The 23,266-nt window shown below is 36.8% G+C and overlaps 1 protein-coding gene across 1 annotated transcript in view; it reads right to left on the minus strand.

Annotated features, from left to right (window-relative positions):
- BRIP1 (BRCA1 interacting helicase 1) overlaps positions 1-23,266 on the minus strand; it is a 190,826-nt gene that overhangs the window by 15,821 nt on the left and 151,739 nt on the right. The window contains exon 17 of the mRNA XM_058445351.1: positions 18,739-18,851. Within this exon, the coding sequence (XP_058301334.1) occupies positions 18,739-18,851 (113 nt within the window). The remainder of the gene's footprint in view (positions 1-18,738; positions 18,852-23,266) is intronic.

Genomic DNA, 23,266 nt, shown 5'->3' on the forward strand with positions numbered 1-23,266 from the left:
ATTCTATCTTTACTTATTATACATCTATTCAGATATTCTATTTCAGCTGGTCGCGGTGGCTCACGCCTGTAATCCCAGCAGTTTGGGAGGTGGATCACGAGGTCAAGAGTTCAAGATCAGCCTGGCCAACATAGTGAAACCCCCTCTCTACTAAAAATACAGCCAGGCATGGTGGCAGGCACCTGTAATCCTAGCTACTCAGGAGGCTGAGGTAGGAGAATTGCTTGAACCTGGGTGGCGAAGGTTGCAGTGAGCCGAGATCATGCCATTGCACTCCAACCCAGTGTGAGACTCTGTCTCAAAAAAAAAAAAAAGATATTCTATTTCTTCTTGTTATATTCTCAGTATTTTGTGTCTATCTATGAATTTGTCCATTTAATCTATTTGTCATCACACAATTTTTGAAGGTATTCTCTTATAATCCTTTATATTTCTGTAAGGTAGTAACATCCCCTCTTTCATTTCTAATTTTAGTAAATTAGAAGTTCTCTGTATTTTCTTTGGTTAGTCTTGGTACAGGTCTGTCAATTTTGTTGATCTTTTCAACAAATCAACTTTTGTTACCTTAGTTATTCTCTACTGTTCTTTGAATTCTCTATTTCATTTATTTCCTTTTTAATCTCTAGTATTTCCTTTAATTGCCTTGCTTTGGGTTTAGTTTGCTCTTTTTTTCCTAATTCCTTAAGGAGGAAGGTTAGATTATTGATTCCAGATGTTTATTCTTTTAAAATACAGATGTTTACAGCATTTTTTTTTTTAGACAGAGTCTCGCTCTGTCAGCCAGGCTGGAGTGGAGTGGCATGATCTCGGCTCACTGCAACCTCCGCCCCCTGGGCTCAAGCAGTTCTCCTGCTTCAGCCTCCCAAGTAGCTGGGATTACAGGTATGTGCCACCACACCTGGCTAATTTTTGTATTTCTAGTAGAGACGGGGTTTCACCATGTTGGCCAGGCTGGTCTGGAACCCTTGACCTCAGGTAATCTGCCCGTGTCGGCCTCCCAAAGTGCTAGGATTACACACGTGAGCCACTACGCCTGGCCTAGATGCTTATAGCTTTTTTAAGTTTCCGTGGGAGCAGTACTTTCACTGTGTCCCCGAAATTTTGGGACATTGTTTCCATTTTCATTTATCACAATGTATTTTTCAATTTTTCTTCTGATTTCTTCTTTGACCCACTGGTTGTTTAAAAGTATGTCATTGAATTTCCACGTATTTGTGAGTTTTCCATTTTTCCTCCCATTACTGATTTCTGGTTTATTTCATTGTAGTCAGAAATAATATTTGTAATGATTTCAACCTCTTAACATTTATAGAAACTTATATTTTATGGATGAACGGATGGCCTATCCTGAAGAACATGCCACGTTCACTTGAGGAGAATGCGTATTTTCCTGTTGTTGGGTGAAGTGTGCTACAGATGTCTGTTAGGTTTGTTTGTAGTTGTTGGTTTGTAGTCTTGTTCAAGGCTTTTATTTTCTGTTGATTTTCCTTCTAGTTGTTCTATCCATTATTGAGTAGGGTATGGAAGTCTCCAAGTATTACTAAATTATTGATTTCTGATGCTTTTTGCTGGATGTGTTTTGGGGCCTTTTTGTTAACTGCATGTGTTTATAATTGCATATTTAGACTTGTTATACATTCTTGAGAGAATGGCTGTTTTTTTGTTGTTGTTGTTGTTGTTGTTGTTGTTTTTTGAGACAGGGTCTTACTCCAGTTGCCCAGGCTGGAGTGAAGTAGTGAGATCATGGCTCACTGCAGCCTCAACTTCCTGGCCTCAGGTGATTCTCCCACCTCAGTCTCCTGAATAGCTGGGATTATAGGTACACGCCACTACACCCGGCTAATTTTTTTGTACTTTTAGTAGAGACAGGGTTTCATCATGTTGCCAAGGCTAGTCTTGAACTCCTGAGCTCAAGAGACCTGCCCACCTCAGCCTCCCAAAGTGCTGGAATTGCAGGCAGAATGGCATTTTTCTCATTATAAAATGTTAATTGTTTCTATTAACTTTTTTTTGTCTTAAGGGTCTATTTTATCTGATATTAGTATAACCAAACCAGCTCTCTTTGTTTACTATTTGCATGGTATGTCTTTTCCCATCATTTTATTTTCAACCTATTTGTGTTTTTCAAACTAGTGTTTCTCTTGCAGACAGCATATATCACATTGTTTTCAATCCATTCAGCCAAACTTTGCCTTTAGATTGGAGTGTTTAATCCATTTACATTTAACGTAATTACTGATAAGGTAGGATTTACTCAGCTATTTTGTAAAATACTCACTTTGCTATTTGCTTTCTATATGCCTTACGTATTTTGTTCTTCTGTCTTTCCATTACTTTCCATTTTCTCCAATAGACACTTTCCAGTATATAATTTTAATTCTCTTGTCATTTACATTACTATATTTTCTTATTTTTATTAGTGGTTGAAGAGTATAATAAACATATCAACTAGTAATAAACTAGTCAGGATAATTGCCAACTTAATTTCAACAGTACACAAAAATGGTCCTTCTGTTCCCTCATCTATCACCTTTGGGTTGTTATTGTCATATAAATTATATCTTTAAACATTGTATGCTGGTGCAGAAGAATTAACATTGTAGGTTGGATTGTTTACCCCTAGAAAGGTCTGTTTAAAGGTGGCCCTGGGCTGATGAATGAAAACTTAGATTCAGGAGGGTACCTGTGATTGACTGATAAGAGTGTCTCACTGTCCCTGAACTGTTTGAGTAAACAGTATATTAATGCTGAATACTTATTCTCCTTTTGAGAGTCTAGTATTCTGGAAACTGCTAGGCAGAGGCTGCCTATATGACCAGCCCCAGTAAAATCCCTGGGTGCTAATGATTTCCTCTGATTGGAAATATTTCACACATGTTGCCACAACTCATTGCTTGGGGAAGTGCATCCTGTGTAACTGCACTGGGAGAAGACACTTGGAAGCTTAAGACTGGCTCCCTAGACTTTGTCCCATGCACATGTTTTGTTCTCTTTGCTGACTGTGCTTGGTGTCATTTCACTGTAATAAATCCTAGCCATGTATACAGTTATATCCTGAGGCTATCTACCTGTTCCAAGTGAATTACTGAACCTGAAGGTGGTCTTGGCAACCCACGAGACAATCACCACAGAGTTACAATTATTGTTTTATGCAGTTGCTCTTTTAAAAAATCAAGAGTAAAAGAATTATAAGCAAGAAGTACATTTATATTAACTTTTATATTTACCTATGTCATTATCTTTGTGGGTATTCTTTATTTCATCATGTGCATCTGACTTACTTCCTAATCCTTTCATTTCAGCCTGAAAGACTCCTTTTAGTATTTCTTGTAGGACGAGTTTGCTACAGAGTAATTCTCTTGGTTTTTGTTTATTTGGGAATGTCTTAATTTTTACCTTATTTCTGAAGGACAGTTTTGTTAGATATAGTACTCTTGGTTGACAGTCATTTTCTTTCAGCACTTTGAACATGTCAATTAACTGCTTCCTGGTCTGGAGGATGTTTTGTACATGTCAATTAACTGCTTCCTGGTCTGGAGGATGTTTTGTACATGATAAGTTATTTCTCTCTTGCCGCTTTCTAGATTCTGTCTTCTGGCTGTTTGATTTCAACCATCTAGATAGGAATATCCCTGAGTTCATCCTACTTGGAGTTCGCTTATCTTCTTGGATGTATAAATTAACGTTTTTCATAAAATTCGGAACACTTTCAGCCATAATTTCTTTAAATATTCCTTCTATTCTTTTTTCTCTCCTCTCCTTCTGGGACTCCAAATATGCATATGTTGGTACGCTCGATGAGGTTCTACCGGTCTCTGAGATTATGCTAGTTGTTCTTCATTCTTTTTCTTTCTGTTCTTCAGAGTAAATAATCTCAATTGATGTTTAAGTAAATCAATTCTTTCTTCTGCCTGCTTAAATCTGCTGTTGGGCCCCTGTAAATGAATATTTCATTTTAGCTATTATACTTTCCAATTCCAGAATTTCAATTAGGTTTTTCTTAAGCAAATTTTATCTCTTTATTGATATTCCCTATTTAGTGAGGTGAGACATCATTCTCATAGTTTTTGACACAGTTTGCTTAGTTATTGAACGTATTTGAACTAGCTTTCTCTCCTAAGGCATAGCTTTGTCTACTAAGACAAATGTCTGGGTTTCCTCAGGGAGAGTTTCTATTATTTTTTTCTCTTAGTTATACTTTCTTTGTATGTGTCATGGTTTTTGTTGAAAACAGTACATTTTAAATAATATAATGTGGCAAATATAGAAATTGGATTATTCTCCCTCTTCAAGGTTTTTTGTTCTTGTAATTTTTCTAAAATAATCCTGTAAAGTCTGTATTCTGTCATGTGTGGTCATTGAAGACTGCTTGGTTAACTTAGTAGTCAGCTAATAATTAGACAGAGATTTCCTTAAATGTCTAGAACCATCATGTCTCCCATTCTTTGCCAAGAGTCTCTGCATATATTGGGGCATAATTTCAATCCTCAGCAAGGTAGGTAATAACTCTGATCTTGTTTTCACTTCCTGCTTCAGCAGAGCACCAAGGTGATAGCTTAGGGCCTTTTCAGGTCTTTTCTTAGCATGTCCACATCACTGGTCACATGCACAGTCCTACACATATGCAGGGCCCACTAAAATCCCAGGAATATGTCAGAACTTTAAAAGCTCTCTATGGACATCGCATTCCTCAGCTTTTCTCTTTACATTTTTTGGCTAGCCTCTCACTTGCCCCAAATGTCATTCATTGTCTCAGGCAACTGTGAAGTTAAACAGCTGGCTGGGTGAGCTCTGAGTCAGGTCAAATAAAGATAGCTTTGTGAGTGGGGTCTTCCAGGAAACTCCCAGGTAGGTCACATAATTCTCTGGAAATGTACTCTAGACCTGTTTTGCTCCCTCCAATGACTGTCAGGTTGTTGACTTTCCTCATGATTTCAGGCTGTTGGTTTTTAAGGCTATTGTGAACTTGGAGAGAGGTGAGAACAGAGCAAGTTAAAATACCACAAAGCTTACTGTTCTTACTGCAATTCAGCTATTTTTAAGGAGTAAATGCTTCCTAGAATGCTGTAACTTTTGGTTAATACCCAGAGTTTTGATAAAGTTGCTTCTAACTTATTTTTGCTATTTTCTCATTGCTTTTAGAAATTTCAGAGGTCTTTGTTCTGCCATTTTTGAGGACCTTACCCAATTTGCTGGCACTCTGTTGAGGACATCTTCATCTATGTTTCAGAGGGATACTGATCTATAGTTGTTGTTTTTTTTTAACTTTTACTTTAGTTTCAGGAATCCACGTGCAGGTTTGTTATAGAGGCAGATTGCATGTCATGGGGATCTGTTGTGACAAATTGGGACAGATTATTTTGTCAACAAGGTAAAAAGCAGCATAGTATCCAACAGGTAGTTTTCCTTGAATGGTAGCTCAACTCTTAGTTCAAACAGCTTAATTTTAAGCTCTCCACCCTCAAGTAGGCCCTGGTGTCTGTTGTTCCCTTCTCTGTCCACGTATACTCAATGTTTAGCTCCCGTGTATAAGTGAGAATATGTGGTACTTGGTTTTCTGTTCCTGCGTTAGTTCATTTAGAATAATGGCCTCCAGCTCCATCCATGTTGCTGCAAAGGACATGATCTTACTCTTTTTTATGGTTGCATATTATTCCATTGTGTATATGTACCACATTTTCTTAATCCAGTCTACTATCAATAGGCATTTAGGTTGATTTCACGTCTTTGCTACTGTGAATAGTGCTGTGATGAACATACAGATACATATGTCTTTATGGGAGAATGACTCACATTCCTTTGGATATACACCTAATAATGGAATTGTTGGGTTGAACAGTACTTCTGCTTTAACTTCTTTCAGAAATCAACAAACTGCTTTCCACAGTGGCTGAACTAATTTACATTCCCACCAGCAGTACATATGTGGTCCCTTTTCTCTGTAACCTTGCCAGCATCTGATTTTTTCTTTTTGATTTTTTAACGATAGCCATTCTGACTGGTGTGAGATGTTATCTCATTGTGTATGTATGTGTTTTTTTGTTTTTGTTTTTGTTTGTTTGTTTGTTTGTTTTGAGACAGAGTCTCATTCTATTGCCCAGGCTGAAGTGCAGTGGCACAATCCCAACTCACTGCAAACTCCACCTCCCAGGTTCAAACGATTCTCCTGCCTTAGCCTCCCAAGTAGCTGGAATTACAGATGTGCGCCACAACACCCGCCTAATTTTTGTATTTTTAGTAGAGATGGGGTTTTGCCATGTTGGGCAGAGTGGTCTCCAACTCCTGACCTCAAGTGACCTGCCCACCTTGACCTCCCAGTACTGAGATTACAGGCATGAGCCACCACGCCCAGCCACATTGTGGTTTTGATTTGCATTTCTCTAATGATAGTGTGTTGAACATTTTTTCATATGCTTCTTGGCCACATGCATGTCTCCTTTTGAGAAATGTCTGTTCATGTCCTTTGGCCACTTTTTAATGGGGTTGTTTTTTGCTTGTCAATTTAAGTTCCTTATGGATTCTGGATATTAGGCGTTTGTAAGATGCATAGTTTGCAAACATTTTCTCCCATTCTGTGGGTTGTCTTTACTCTGTTGATAGTTTCTTTTGCTGTGCAGAAGCTCTTAAGTTTAATTAAGTCCCATTCGTCGATTTTGTTTTTGTTGCAATTGCTTTTGGTGTCTTCATGATGAAATCTTTGCTAGAGCCTATGTCCAGAATGATATTTCCTAGGTGTTCTTCAAGGGTTTTTAGTTTAAGGTTTTACATTTAAGTCTTTAATTCACCCTGAGTTGGTTGTTGTATATAGTGTAAGGAAGGGGGTCCAGTTTCAATCTTCTGCATACGGCTAGCCAGTTAGGTCCCACTTGTCAATTTTTGTTTTGTTGCAATTGCTTTTGAGGACTTAGTCACAAATTATTTGCCAAATCTGATGTTTAGAACGGTATTTCCTAGGTTTTCTTCTAGGATTTTTATAGTTTGAGGTCTTACACTTAAATCTTTAATCCATCTTGAGTTGATTTTTGTATATGGTAAAAGGTAGGGGGTCCAGTTTCATTCTTTTGCATATAGCAAGCCAGTTACTCCAGCACCATTTATTGAACAGGGAGTCCTTTCCCCGTTGTTTATTTTTGCTAACTTTGTCAAAGATCAGATGGTTGTAGGTGTGCAGTTTTATTTTTAGGCTCTTACAGTTTTCTTTTTTTCCCCACTTTCCCTTTTGTTTTTGTAGTCTTCATCTGGTTTGGTTGCTGGTTAATTCTGGTCTCATAAAATAAACTGGGAAGGATTGCATCTTCTATTTTTTAGAAGAGATTACGTAAAATTTGTGTTATTTCTTCTTTAAATGTTTGGTAATATTTGCTAGTGAACACATCTGGGTGGAGAATTTTTTAGAAGGCTTTTAACTATGAATTCTATTTCTTTGCTAGATAGCTATGCATGTTATCTATTTCATCTTGGGTAAATTTTGGTATTTTGTGGGTTTTGTGGAATAAATCTACTTCATCTAAGTTATCAAATGTGTATGTATAGAATTGTTCGTAGTATTCTCATATTATTCTTTTAATGCCTGTGGAGTCTGTAGTTATACTATTAATACCTCTTTTATTCCTGATATTAGTAATTGTGGCTTCTCTTTTTTTTCTTTGTTAATTTTGCTAGAGGTTTATCAATTTTATTGATCTTTTCAAAGAGTCTATTTTTTTTTCTTTTTCAATTTTTATTTTATTTTAGATTCCAGGAGTACATGTGCAGGTTTGTTACAAGGGTATATTGCATGATGTTGAGTTTGGAGTACAATTGAACCTGTTACCCAGAAAGCAAGCATAGAACACAATAGGTAGTTTTTCAACCTTTGCTTCCCTCTTTCTCTGCCTCCACTTACATTCATTCCCTAGTGTCTATGTTCCCATCTTTAAGTCCATGTGTACCCATTGTTTATCTCCCATTTCTAAGTGGGAACATATGGTATTTGGTTTTCTGCTTCTGTGTTAGTTTGCTTAGGATAATGGCCTCCAGTAGCATCCATGTTGCTGCAAGGACAAGATTTCATTCTTTTTTAATGGCTGTGCAGTTTCCATGGTGTATATGTACCATATTTTCTTTATCTAGTCCACCGTTGATAGGTATTTGAGTTGCTTCTATGTCTTTGCTTTTGTGAATTGTGCTGTGATGAACACACAGCTGCATGTGTCTTTTTGGCAGAATGATTTATTTTCCTTTGGGCATATAACCAGTAATGGGATTGCTGAGTTGAATGGTAGCTCAACTCTTAGTTCAAACAGCTTAATTTTAATTTCACTGATTTCATTATTTTTGTTACAATTCATCAATTTATACTTGTTTTTATTATTCCTTTTTTTCCTGTTTGCCTCACATTTATTTAGCTCCTCTTTTTCTAGCTTCATAAGGTAGAAACTAAGATCAATGATGTGGTCAGTTTCCCTGATCAATGATTTGAGGATGTTTTTTCCTAAAATAAGCATTTAATGACATAAATATCCATCTGAGCACTGCTTTAGCTGCAGTCCTTACATTTTGATATGCTGTATTTTCATTTTTGATTAGTTCAAAATATTTTCTAATTTTACTTGAAACTTGCTGTTTTGCCTGTGGATTATTTAGAAATATGCCGCTTAATTTCCAAGTATTTGGACATTTTTCTGTTATTGATTTCTAGTTTAAACTAGATTACTAGTTTAATTCCATTACAGTCAGAGAACATACTGGACTTGAGTTGGCTACTAATGTTGCTCAAGTCATCTATATCTTTATTAGTTTGTCTACTAGTTCTGTTATTGAGAGGAATTTTGAAATTTCCAACCATAATTGTGTATTTGTTTATTTTTCTCTTCAGATCTGTCAGTTTTTGCTTCATGTATTTTGAAACTGTTTTGGGGGTGCATACACATTTATGATTCTTATGTCTTCTTGGTGAATTCACCCTTTTATCATTATGTAATGTTCTCTTTTATCCCTAATTTTATTTGCTTGGAATTCTACTTTATCTGGTATTATACAGTTACTTGAGCTAGATCATTGGTATTTTGAATTCTGGTCTCCTTTCTTAATCTGCCTACTAGTGTTTACTTTTCAGGTTCTCAAACAGCTACTCCACATATTCTGTCTAGGTTTTTTAAACTATTAAATATGCTTACTTCATCTTATCTAGGACTGAAACGCCCGAACTCTTTTTTAAAGTTAATTTTAGCTTTGTAAATTTTAACTTTTGTCAAAGAAACACGAACACATAGTTTTATGTTTTCAATGAAAAACATAACTGTCCTTTCCCCACCCACCTCCTGTTTACAATTCCCATTCCTCAGAAACAATTACTTTCAATATTTTAGGTAGCTCTTCTGGTTATTTATCTCCACATTTCTAAGGAACATTCATCCTACTACTACTTCTTGGTTTTTGAACTTTAGAACTTATGTACTGATTCTCTCCTGTGGAAGATGTTTATTTCTCTTACACCACTGATACTTCACCATCCCTTCCTGGGAATATTAACAACTGAGACACATAGTGCACTATAATTAGATTTCCTTTATTGTACAAGACTTTTTGCCTTCCCTGGAGTTAATAAGTGCCTCTTCTTTTTATGGATTAATTTTTAATGTTTTCTGTCATTAATTAATCCCCAAACCATGCCATAGCTGTAAAAATTCTTCCAAGTATGGTCAAACCTTCTATCCTCTGAACTCAATTTAGACTACTTGCTGCACTGTTATCATTCCAGTGTTTTCCTTCCTGGTTGTTTTAGGAATTATCTTTGCCTCTATTCTGGATTGGAACCCTAGTTCCCTGCATCCTTGAAATTCCTTTTTGATTTTTTTTTATTTTGATGGAGCACATCTTCCAGTAACATCTTGAGAAAGTATCCATTCGAAGCAAATGTTTTAGGTCCTTGTATGTTGAAGGCTTTATTTTGTCTTACAGTTTATTGATAGTTTGGCTCATGTAGAACTTAAGTTACAAATCAAAAATTTCCCTAAAATATTTGAAGACAATTTCTTCTATTTTTTTGGTTTCAATGTTGCTTTTCAGAAGTCTGTTGTGATTCTGATTCTCTGTCTTTTGTAAGATAGAGACCTGTCTTTTTGTCTTTGGAAGATTTTAAGACTTTTTCTTTATCCCCTGGTACTTGGAAAGGGCACAGTGAAGTGCTTTGTAGCTTTTCCTCCTTTACCTGTGCCTGAGTGAGCCACTTCAACCAGGAAATCATGTTACTCAATTCTGAGAAATTTTCTTGAGTTATTTCTTTGGATGTTTCTTTCCTTTATTTTTTCTGTTCTCATGATCTGAGCCTTCTATTTATCAGAAGTTGGTTATTGCATGCTGATCCTCTAATTTTCTAGTTCTTCTTTCCCGCTTTCTCTTTTTGATCCAGAAAATTTCCATTTTATCTTCCAAGCCCTATTATGCATTTAAAAATTGTTGGTATCATGTTAATTTCCAAGAACTTTTTCTTATTCTTTTGTTCTTGTTTCATGGAGGCAATATGTTACATCTCTATGGATATTAAGATTTTTTTTTGAAGATTTCTCCTATCTGGGGGTTGGCAAACTATAGCCTATAGTGCCCACAAAAATAGCCCATGTCTTGTTTTTGTACAGCCTCCAATGTGTAGGAATGGTCTTCACATTTTTTTTTTTTTTGAGAAGGAGTCTCATACTGTCGCCCAGGCTGAAGTGCAGTGGTGCAATCTTGGCTCAGTGCAACCTCTGCCTCCCAGGTTCAAGTGACTCTCCTGCTTCAGCCTCCTGAGTAGCTGGGATTACAGGCATGTGCCACCATAGCTGGCTAATTTTTGTATTTTTAATAGAGATGGGGTTTCACCATGTTGGCCAGGCTGGTCTCAAACTGCTGACCTCAAGTGATCATTTTTAAGAGGATTAAGGAAAAAACAAAAAATATGTGGCAGAGACTGTATGTAGCCTGCAAAGCCTAAAATATACACAATAGTCCCCCACGGCCACAATCTTGCCTATGGTCAAAGTTACTCATCGTCAAATGTAGTCCAAAAATATTAAATGGAAAATTCCAGAAATAATTCATACATTTGAAAATGCATGCCCTTCTGAGTTGCATGATAAAAATCTCATGCTGTCCCACTCAGGATGTTAATCATCCCTTTGTCCACCATGTCCATGCTGTATACTCTTTTTGCCCGTTAGTCACTTAGTAGCAATCTTGGTTATCAGATAGAAAAAACATAGTATACGTAGAGTTTGGTACTATCCATGGTTTCAGGCATTTAGTGGAGGTTGTGGAATCTATCTTCTGTGGATAAGGAGAGACTACTGTACTGTCTGGCCCTTTATAGAAAACACTGGCCAATCCTTGTTCTAGTCTGTTGTGTTGTTTCTATTTTCTCAGAGTTCTTCTGCTCTGTTTTTGTTTGCTTCATTGGACTTGTTTTGTTGTTGTCGTTTTGGTCTGTTTTTCATGTCAGAGACTTTGACAGTCTGGTGAAGATTCTGCACTTACTTAAGAGTAAGGCACTAAAACACTGATTGGCAGCTCTGAATGTATGGGTAGAACTTATAGGCTGGGGAGTTTGCTATAGGGTAATTTGGTAGGAACTGGGCCAATTTGTAGATATTTTCTTATGGGGTGGTCAGTTTCCCTAAAAGGGAATTCTACATGCTTGGGAGATATAAGACTGATTGTCAGCCTACTCAGAGCTGAAAAGAAAAGGGGGATGGAATTCTCACATTCAGTATGTAGAATCCCCATATATAATGTTAACCTCCATCTTTAATACATCCTCAGCTGTGCCTGGTGTTGAAGAATACAGTCTGTTGTTCAACCTTTCCAGCAGTAAATCTGGGTGAGGGAGGGGGCTAATTGTTTCTTATACTAATTTGTAACCAAGCCACCTGTTTTTAAACCTTACTTTCATTGACATTTTAGATTGCTCCAAATCCTAGGCTTTTTCATACATGAATCTGAAAGTTCTTGTTGACTATCATCAATGTAGATTTAAATTTCAGCTTTCTCTTGCCTGCTAAGTCATTTAGTCATTCAGCTGTTTTCCAGTGTTCAAAATTTGTTGATATCGCTTGTCTGTCACTGTCTCCTCTCTCTCTCTGTAACATTGTAGGTTTGACATTTTCATTCCTTTATTATCATAGGATTTTGAGGGGGTGAAGAGTAACATAAATGTTCAATTTTTCTACAAAGACTAAAAAAATCTAAATTTTATAGGGCATTATTTTCTGATATTATTTTAAAGTAACCTATAGGCTCCAAGGCAACAGACCATAACACTGGGAAGGATAGGAAGAAGATTAATATTGTCAATACTACAGAAGAGTATTGAAAGTCAGTGGAAAGTCAGTGTGCCACTGTATTTTGGTTCCAGTTTGATTTATGTTTAAAACATTCTATAGTATGGTAGAAAGGTATTTCTGTTAATGAAACAATTCAGAGAAAAAAGATTTCACCTTTTCTTTTTACCATTATTTTCAAACTGCCTGGCTTAAATGAATTATGCCTGCTTGAGACAAAGATTATACTTTCAGTAAAGCAACAAAGACTAGTTAGGAAACTCATAGTGCAGTTGTAACCTGGTTGCAAAACCATCTGGTATGTTTCCAAAGGCTGTTCTTGTATTTCATAGACTTATATTACTTCAAATATTCTAACAGTCCCATGTGTGCTTAAAAAAATTAACATTAAAAAGAATCCATTGGTTTCTGCTTACTTTAGATCTTCTGTATCCCTTACAAGAAGAGTGCCTCAGAGTATAAGCACCTTTTCTGTCAATCAATATACATTATGAGTTTTATTAAATAACATAAAACATTTGCTTGGTCTTTATTTTTTTTAATTTAAAAAATTTTACTTATTGATTGGTTTTAAAAGGATAAGTTCCTTTGTAACAAATTATTAATTATTGACATTATTCCCTGAAAATCAGTAAAATGATAGCTGGGCTCTCCATTTTAAAAAAATTAATAAAATTCTAAAAGTACAGTATTATATATCAATACTATAAATACATGATTTTTATATTCCAGGAAAGCATGTTTTGAAGCTCTAAAAGCTCTCTGGGCAATGTTGTATGGCAGGAAAAAGCACTGAACCTCACATTTTTCACTAATTCAACAAGCATTTGAGACTTAGTTGGTTGCTGAGAATGTAAAAACATGTAACACATGTTCAAGGAAGAAAACAGATAGGCTATTACAATACAATGAGATATGTGCTATAATACAGATAGCAACCAAAATGCTGTAGGTTTACTAAGGTATAAATAACTCTAGTTGGAGAAGTTTTAAAGGTCCTCATAAAGGACATGACTTTGAATGAGGTTTTGATTGCTAAATTTGCCACATGAATTGTATGATAACTTATAAGCCAAGGCAAAGCATAATGAAAGAATATAGCATGTTTGATAGTTTAATAGTGACATACTTATGTTTAATAGTGAAAAATTCGGTGGCTAGAGGTAGAGGATAAGGATGAAAAAGCAGGTATTACAGTTTTAGAAGTGGATGGGACCAAGATGTAAAGGGCCATTTAGTAGCCATGTGGCCTTAGAAAAATAATTTAATTTCTCACAACCAGTTTAAAAACAACTCAGGCTGAGGCAGGTGGATCATCTGAGGTCAGGAGTTTGAGAACAGCCTGGCCATCATGGTGAAACCCCATCTCTACTAAAAATATAAAAATTAGCTGGGCATGGTAGTGCGTGCCTGTAATCTCAGCTACTCAAGAGGTTGAGGCAGGAGAATCGCTTGAAGTTGGATGGAGGAAGATGCAGTGAGCCAAGACTGCTCCACTGCACTGGGCGACAGAGCGAGACTCTATCTCAAAAAAAACACAACAAAACAAAACAAACAAAACAAACAAACAAAAAAAGCAAAGCAAGTCAAATAAAACATCAAGTAGCAACATGCATTGCTACTGGAAGTGATTGGTAGAAGAATCAAATGAGATAATATATGTGAAAAAGGTTTGTAAACGAGAAAACCACATACAAATATAACTTTTGTTTCACATGGTTTCTTGAAATTTAAGGCATTGCTTATACTAAAAGGAAGAAAAAAATCAACTGAGGTAAGAATATTTATTTTCCGTAAATTGAATATAATGACTAAAAGTCAACAATTTCAAAAATATATTCAAGCTCCCCTAGAAACTATTAGCTGAATATTAAAATTCAAAAAAAAAAAAGGTCAATCAGCAGGGAGACACAAAGTAAGCAGATGTGATGCTTCAATAACCTGCAGTGCAACTTGACTCAAAGTAAAATGGGATTTCTAGGGAGAAAAGGGGAGCAGGATCTCTGTAGCTTAACCATAGACCTGAATCACTCAGTTTGAAGAAAAATACATGCAGAATACCATTCTAAAATGATGGGGAGTGGCTGGGTGTGGTGGCTCACGCCTGTAATCTTAACACTTTGGGAGCCTGAAGTGGGAGGATCACTTGAGGCCAGGAGTTCAAGACCAGCCTGGCCAACATAGCGAAACCCTGTCTCTAATAAAAATACAAAAATTAGCCAGGCGTGGTGGCATGTGCCTGTAATCCCAGCTACTCAGGAGGTTGAGGTAGGAGAATCGCTTGAACCCGGGAGGTAGAGGTTGCAGTGAACTGAGATCGCGCCACTGCACTCCAGCCTGGGCAACAGAGCAAGACTCACTCTCTCTCAAAAAAAATAATAATAATAATAAAAATAAAAATAAAAAATAAAATGTTGGGGACTACAGTGGGTGACATGTTCTAGGGCTTAAATCTAGTTGTTGTAGTCTTACGTCTAAGCTATACACAAATACACATAGCTTATGTATTTGCATATATATACATATAGCTATGTCTAAGCTATACACAAATCTGAACTCACATGCAATCTGGTTTACAAATGGGCTAATATAAGTACACAAGACACCAGAAAAATAAAAATTTTTGATTTGACTGGGTCAGATTATGATTAGTTGTGGGACTTCTGGTTGAAGTGCAAATATGTCAACTGGTCATGTTTTCATGATTTTACTCTTAACCTATTTCTTTTTTTTAGATGGAGTCTCCTCTGTCGCCCAGGCTGGAGTGCAGTGGCGCAATCTTAGCTCAATGCAACCTCCACCTACCAGGTTTAAGCAATTCTCCTGCCTCAGCCTCCCCAGTAGCTGGGACTACAGACGTACACCACCATGCCCAGCTAATTTTTGTATTTTTAGTAGAGACAGGGTTTCACCACGTTGACCAGGCTGATCTCAAACTCCTGACCTTAGGTGATCCGCCCACCTCCGCCTACCAAAGGGCTGCGATTACAGGCATGAGCCACCTCACCTGGCCCAACCTGTTTCTATGAATTATCCAAATGCCTTACAGCTTCACTAGGAAATAAATAATTACGTGGTTAAGTTAATTAAAATTTCATAGAGAATATAAAATATTAATTTGTGGGCCGAACGTGGTGGCTCACGCTTGTAATTCCAGCACTTTGGGAGGCCAAGGCAGACGGATCACAAGGTCAAGAAATCGAGACCAGCCTGTCCAACATGGTGAAACCCCATCTCTACTAAAAATACAAAAATTAGCCAGGCGTGGTGGTGCGAGCCTGTAGTGCCAGCTACTTGGGAGGCTGAGGCAGGAGAATCGCTTGAACGCAGGAGGCAGAGGTTGCAGTGAGCTGAGATTGTGCCACTGCACTCCAGCCTGTCTACAGAGCGAGACTTCATCTCAAAAAAAAAAAAAATTTAATTTGCACAAAACCTAATTATAGCATTTACAAATTAGATGTTGATGCCCTACAATATGAAATTAAGGGATAGTAATGCACCACATAATGATGTTTCAGTCAATGTGAAGTGCATATATGATAGTGGTCCCATAAGATTATAATGGAGCTGAAAAATTCCTATCACCTAGTGACGTCACCATTGTAACATTATAGCACAATGCATTACAAGTGCTTGTGGTGATGCTGGTGTAAACAAACCTATTGTGCTGCTAGTCTTATAAAAGTATAGTACATACAATTATGTATGGTATATAATACTTGATAATGATAATAACTATGTTACTGGTTTGTGTATTTACTATACTGTACTTCTTATCAGTAGAGTGTACTCCTTTCACTTATATTTTAAAAAAAGTTAACTATAAAACAGCTTCAGGCAGATCCCTCAGGAAGAATTCCAGAAGAAGGCATTGTTATCATAGGAGATGACAGCTCCATGCATGTTATTTATTGGTCCTGAAGACCTTCCAGTGATTCAAGACATGGAGGTAGAAGATAGGGATATTAATGCTCCTGATCCTGTGTAGGCCTAGGCTACTACATGAGTGTTCATGTCTTCATTTTTTTTCTTTTTTTGAGATGGAGTCTTGCTCTGTCTCCCACGCTGGAGTGCAGTGGGGTGATCTCGGCTCACTGCAGCCTCCACCTCCCGGGTTCAAGTAATTCTCCTGCCTCAGCCTCCCAAGTAGCTGGGATTATAGGCACCTGCCACCACATCCAACTAATTTTTGTATTTTTAGTAGAGATGGGGTTTCACCACGTTGGCCAGGCTGGTATCGAACTCCTGACCTTAAGTGATCTGCCCACCTTGGCCTCCCAAAGTGCTGGGATTACAGGCTTCAGCCATTGCGCTCCCCATATCTTCATTTTTAACAGAAAAGTTTAAATAGTAAAAAAATAAAAAATAAAAATTTCAAAAATAGAAAAAGCTTATAGAATAAGGATATAAAAAATTATTTTTGTACAGCTGTATAATTTGTGTTTTAAGCTAAGTGTTGTAAAAGAGTCAAAAAGGTAAAAAAAAAAGATAAAAAGATGAATGAAAAGTTTATAAAGTAAAAAAGTTACAGTAAGCTGGGCACAGTGGCGTGTGCCTGGAGTTCCAGCTACTTGGGAGGCTAAGGTGAGAGGACTGCTTGAACCCAGGTGTTCGAGACCAGCCTGGGTAACACAGTGATACCCCATCTCTCAAAAAGAAAAAGTCAGAATAAGCTCAGGGTAATTTATTATGGAAAAAATAAAAATAAATAAATTTAGTATAGCCTAAGTGTACAGTGTTTATAAAGCCTACAGTTAGTGTACAGTAATGTCACTACTTGGCCGACTCACTCAGAGCAACTTATAGTCCTGTAAGCTCTATTCGTGGTAAGTGCCATATACATTTGTACTATTTTTAATATACTGTATTTCTATACATATCTTTACTGTACCTTTTCTACATTTACACATTCAATTACTTATCCTTGTGTTACAATTGTCTACAGTACAGTAACATGCTGTATAGGTTTGTGATCTAGGAACAATAGGCTATACCATATAGCCTATATGTGTAGTAGACTATACTATCTAGATTTGTGTAAGTACATTTTATAATGTTCCCACAACAATACAATTGCCTAACAACTCACTTCTCAGAATATATCCCTGTCATTAAGTGATGCATGACTGTATAAAATAATGATTTAAAAATGAGTTTCACAAAGCACAAATCTTAATGGGCAAGAATCTTTAGAAGTAGGAGTATCATGATTAAATGTTTAGTTGGTGTTGATTCTTTAGGATCACGGCTATAGCTTGTTTTAACCCTTCTTCAATGATTTGCTAATTTTTTTTTTTTTTTTTTTGAGACAGGGTCTGGCTCTGTTGCCCAGGCTGGAATGCAGTGGCATGATTTCAGCTCACTGAAACCCTCACCTCCCAGGCTCAAGTGATCCTCCTACCTCAGCCTCCCGAGTAGCTCACATCTGTAATCCCAGCACTTTGGGAGGCTGAGGTGGGTGGATCACTTGAAGCCAGGAGTTCCAGACCAGCCTGGCCAACATAGTGAAACCCCATCTCTACTAAAAATACAAAAATTAGCTGGGCATGTTGGTGCACGCCTGTAATCCCAGCTACTTAGGAGGCTGAGGCAGGAGAATTGCTTGAACCCGGGCGGTGGAGGATGCAGTGAGCCGAGATCACGCCACTGCACTCCAGCCTGGGTGACAGAGTGAGACTGTCTAAAACAATAATAATAATAATAAAAAGTAATTATTTTATTTTTTCTTTAATTATTAAATATCCTTCAGTTTCAATGTTATCCTTCAACATTATCACCATACATAAAAGACACAAGAAAGTATAGATTGTAATCACATTGTTATCTAAACCTTACAAATAACATTAAAATGAAAATGATATTTTTTTTTTCTGTCAGATGTCTTCTTTACATAGAAGCAGAATGAAAAATTGTGCAACTACAAAAAGCTCACTGGGCGGTAAAATAGATTTTGTTTCTATTGATGATATTTTAACAGACACACAGATTCCATCCTGAAAGTACACTTTCAAATAGAATATCTCCTCACATTGGCTGGTATATCAATTTTCATCCCTGACATTTTGGGGGAGATGAGAAGAGAGGTCTGTTTAGCTATAAAATTGTTATCTGAGCTTTGATGTTCACAAGACAAAATTTTTGATTTAATAAGCTTTCTTTAATAAATATTTACTGATTATCTTTGTGTGCTATTCATTGTTACACCAATCACAAAATTTCTTTAAACTTTAGCAAATTGTGAGTTTTGTTTTGGGAATAACTTATTCTTATTTACTCTTTTCAAATTCTACTTGTGACAGCTATCATTGAATACATACCAGTTCCTACGGTTCCAGTTAAATAAAATTTTACCAAGTTTATTATAAAGAGTAAAGTAGCAAGACTAGCTTTATATATATAGCCCTGTCACGGATAATATTATATTAAATTTCACTCCACTTACCTACCAAGGGCCTGGTTTAAGGCCCTGTATGCTTGAATTTCATACCACTGACGGCCAGGTAGAAGACCTCTCAATTTTGAATGGTGGTCATTGTATTGTCGTTTTAGTTCAACCTAATAATTTTAAAATATATTTTAAAAATTAGTAGATAATTAAAGCTCATTTTAAACATCATATTAACTTCTAACAGTTTGAATACACATATTTTTGGGGTAGAGATTTTGTTTTTCAGTACTGATTTTTTTCATTTCATATAAAATAGTTTTATTTAGCTTCACATTCCTTAAATTACCTAATGCATATAACTAATCAGCTGTGATCTCAAGCAGTTTTATTGAACTTACATTCATTAAATCCACACAATTTTCAGTATACAAGTAGATGAGTTTTGATATATATAGTAATATAACCACCATCATAATATAGAACATTTTCATCACCCCTAAAAGTTCCCTCTTATCCCTTTATAGTAAGTTTCTTTCTTCCACTGCTGGCCCTGGCAACCACTGATCTGCTTTCTGTTTTGCCCTTTATAGAATTTCATATAAATATTATCATATACTATATAATGACTTGTGACTTTTTTCATTTAATATACTTTTAGAATTCATTCATGTTGAAAGGTTTATGAGTAGTTCATTCTTTTACGTTTATCCAGTTTGGTGATCTCTGCTTTTTAATTGCAATGTTTAGACCATTTACATTTAATGCAGTTATTGTTATGATTGGGTTTAAGACTACCACCTTGCTTCCCCCCCACCCCCCAATCTGTACCATTTTGTTTTTATCTTTTGGATCAATCAAGTTTCCCCCCTCCCCCCACTAATGCTTCCATATTATTTCCACTACTGGATTATTAGCTATGTCTTTGTGTGTGTGTGATTCCTCTAGGGTTTATGATATACATCCTTATTAGTCTACCTTAAAATAATATTTTACCACTTCACATATGATGTAAAAACAATACCACAATATACTTCCATTTCCTTTTATTGTCCTTTATGCTATTGCTGCCATATATTTTAGTTTTATACATGCTATAAACCCATAAAACATTTTGATTATGCTTTAAACAGTACATTATCTTTTAATTTTAAAAAAGTTTATAATTTTGAAATAAGTTTAGATTTACAGAAAAGTTCCAAAGATATTACAGAGATTCCTTATACCCTTTACCCAATTTCCCCTAATGTTAACATCTTGTATTACTATAGCTCATGTCAAATTAAGAAATTAACATTAGTACATTAGTATTAAATAATCTATGTATTTTATTCAGATTTCTGTTTTGTCCCAAAAGATTATCTTTTAAAAGATATTGTATTTACCCACAGATTTACCATTTCTGGCACTCTTTATTTTCTTACATAGATTTAAATTTCCATCTGGTATCATTTTCCTTCTACCTGAAGAACTTTCTTTAATATTAGTAGTGCAGGTTTGCTAGCAATGAGTTCTTTCAGCTTTTGTTTTTTTTTCTGAAAAGCCTTCACTATCTTCATTTTTAAGAGATTGTTCCACTTGATCAAGAATTCTAAATTGACAGGTTTTTTTCTTTGTTAAAGACGTCTTTTCATTATTTTCTGATTTACATAGTTCTGAAGAAAAAATATGCTATTGTCCTATCTCTGTAATGTTCCCCTTTCTTTTAGCAACTTTGGATTGGATTACAATTGCTGTTGTGTGTATTTTGCTTAAGTTTTATTAAGCTTCTTGGACCTGTGGACTTATAGTTTCTATCAAACTTGAAAATTTTTCAGCCATTATTTCTCTAAATATATATATTCTTCTGCCTCAAAACACTTTCTTCTTCTTCTTAGACTCCAATTACAACCATATTAGACTATATTACTCCACATGTCACTGGCCCTCTTTTTTTTCACTCTACACTTCATTTTGGATAATTTTTATTTATGAGATTTCAAGTTCACCAAATTTTCCTTCTGCAGTGTCTAATCCATCCAGAGTATTTTTTGTTTCATATCGAGAGATTTCACATAGGTATTTTAAAAATAGCTTCTGTTTCTCTTTTCAGTATGCTCATGTTTTCTTCTATCTTCTTTGAACTTACAGAGCATAAAACCTAAGATATTTTAAAAATCCTTGTCTGCTAGCCAGTTCTAACATCTCTGTCATTTCTGGTTTTCTTTCTATTGATTGATTTTCCTCTGTGTTACGGGTTAAATTCTCTTCTTTGCATGCCTGCTAATTTTTGATTGGATACTAGACATTGTGGGCATTAAGTCAGTGGTTAATGGATTTTGTTGTGAATGCAATTAGGGTACTTGGAACCAGTTCATTCTTTGGCGGCTTTGTTAGGGAAAGTCAAGAGCAGCCTTTAGTCTAGGGCTAATTTATCCCCCATACAAAGGTGAAACTCTACTGATGATTGTATCAAGTACCCCATGTGTTATGAAGTTTTTCTCTTCTGGCTGCTGGGAACTCAAACTATTCCCAGACTTTGTGAGCTCTAGGAATTTTTCTGCCTACTTATTTCCCTGGCCTTACATAGCTTCCTCTCATGTATATGCCAATCAGTACTCGACCAAAAACTCAAGGGGATGCCTATGCAGATACCTGGAGCTTTCTCTCTATGTAGCTCCATCCTCTCTAGTACTCTGCCTTGCAAATTCTAGCTGCCACAGACTTTCCCTAAACTTTATCTCTTTAACTCAGTGTGACCACTGAGCTCTATTTGAGTTTATTCTCCCTGCACTGTGGCCTAGTAATTGTCTCCAGGTAATAATCTGGTGCAACTGTAGTATTCCAGGACAAGTATATCAAATGGTACAGTTGTCCCTTGGTATCCATGGGTGATTGGTTTCAGAACTTCCCTCAGATACCAAAATCCATGGATGCTCAAGTCCTTGATATAAAATGACTTAGTATTTGCATAACCTATGCATATCCTCCTTTATACTTTAAATAATCTCTGGATTACTTTAACAGCTAATATGATGTAAAGCTATGCAAATAGTTGTTACATTGTAGTGGTTAGGGAATAATGACAAGAAAAAAATGCCTACATGTTCAGTACAAAAGCAATTTTTTTTCAAATAGTTTTGATTCACACTTAGGTGAATCCACAGATGCAGAACCCATAAATACAGAAGGCCAATTGTGTATTTTTGTAGTAGAAGCCTAAATAAAGATATGTGGAGTTACTTTCTTGAAGGAAATCATTATATTGAAGAGACATTGGCCCCCCTATGTTTATCAATAACCAAGATATGGAATCAACCTAGGTATCCAACAACAGATAACTGGGTAAAGAAAATGTGGTATATATACACAATAGAATACACAACAGTCATAAAAAAGAATGAAATCCTATTATTCATGGCAACATGGATGGAACTGAGGACACTACCTTAAGTGAAATAAATAAAAAACATAAAGATAAACACCACATGTTCTTGCTCATATGTGGAAGCTTAAAAATGTTAATCTCAGGCCGGACGCGGTGGCTCACACTTGTAATCCCAGCACTTTGGGAGGCCAAGGCGGGCGGATCACGAGGTCAGGAGATTGAGACCACAGTGAAACCCCGTCTCTACTAAAAATACAAAAAATTAGCTGGGCGTGGTGGCGGGGGCCTGTAGTCCCAGCTACTCAGAGAGGCTGAGGCAGGAGAATGGCGTGAACCCGGGAGGCGGAGCTTGCAGTGAGCCGAGATTGCACCACTGCACTCCAGCCTGGGCGACAGAGCAAGACTCTGTCTCAAAAAAAAAAAAAAAAAAATGTTAATCTTGGCCAGGTGCGGTGGCTCACGCCTATAATCCCAGCACTTTGGGAGGCCAAGGTGGGTGGATCATGAGGTCAGGAGATCGAGACCATCCTGGCTAACACGGTGAAATCCCATCTGTACTAAAAATACAAAAAATTAGGAGGGTGGAGCCAAGATGGCTGAATAGGAACAGCTCCGGTCTACAGCTCCCAGCCTGAGCGACACAGAAGATGGGTGATTTCTGCATTTCTGTTTGAGCTTTGAAGAGAGTAGTGGTTCTCCCAGCACGCAGCTGGAGATCTGAGAACGGACAGACTGCCTCCTAAAGTGGGTCCTTCACCCCCGAGCAGCCTAACTGGGAGGCTCCCCCCAGTAGGGGCAGACTGACACCTCACTTGGCCGGGTACTCCTCTGAGACAAAACTTCCGGAGGAACTATCAGACAGCTGAATTTGTGGTCTCACGAAAATCCGCTGTTCTGCAGCCACCGCTGCTGACACCCAGCCAAACAGGGTCTGGAATGGACCTCTAGTAAACTCCAACAGACCTGCAGCTGAGGGTCCTGTCTGGTAGAAGGAAAACTAACAAACAGAAAGGACATCCACACCAAAAACCCATCTGTACATCACCATCATCAAAGACCAAAAGTAGATAAAACCACAAAGATGGGGAAAAAACAGAGCAGAAAAACTGGAAACTCTAAAAAGCAGAGCACCTCTCCTCCTCCAAAGGAACGCAGTTCCTCACCAGCAACAGAACAAAGCTGGACGGAGGAGGACTTTGACGAGTTGAGAGAAGAAGG

This window comes from Hylobates moloch, unplaced genomic scaffold (genome assembly GCF_009828535.3).
Source record: "Hylobates moloch isolate HMO894 unplaced genomic scaffold, HMol_V3 SCAFFOLD_10, whole genome shotgun sequence".
NCBI lineage: Eukaryota > Metazoa > Chordata > Mammalia > Primates > Hylobatidae > Hylobates > Hylobates moloch.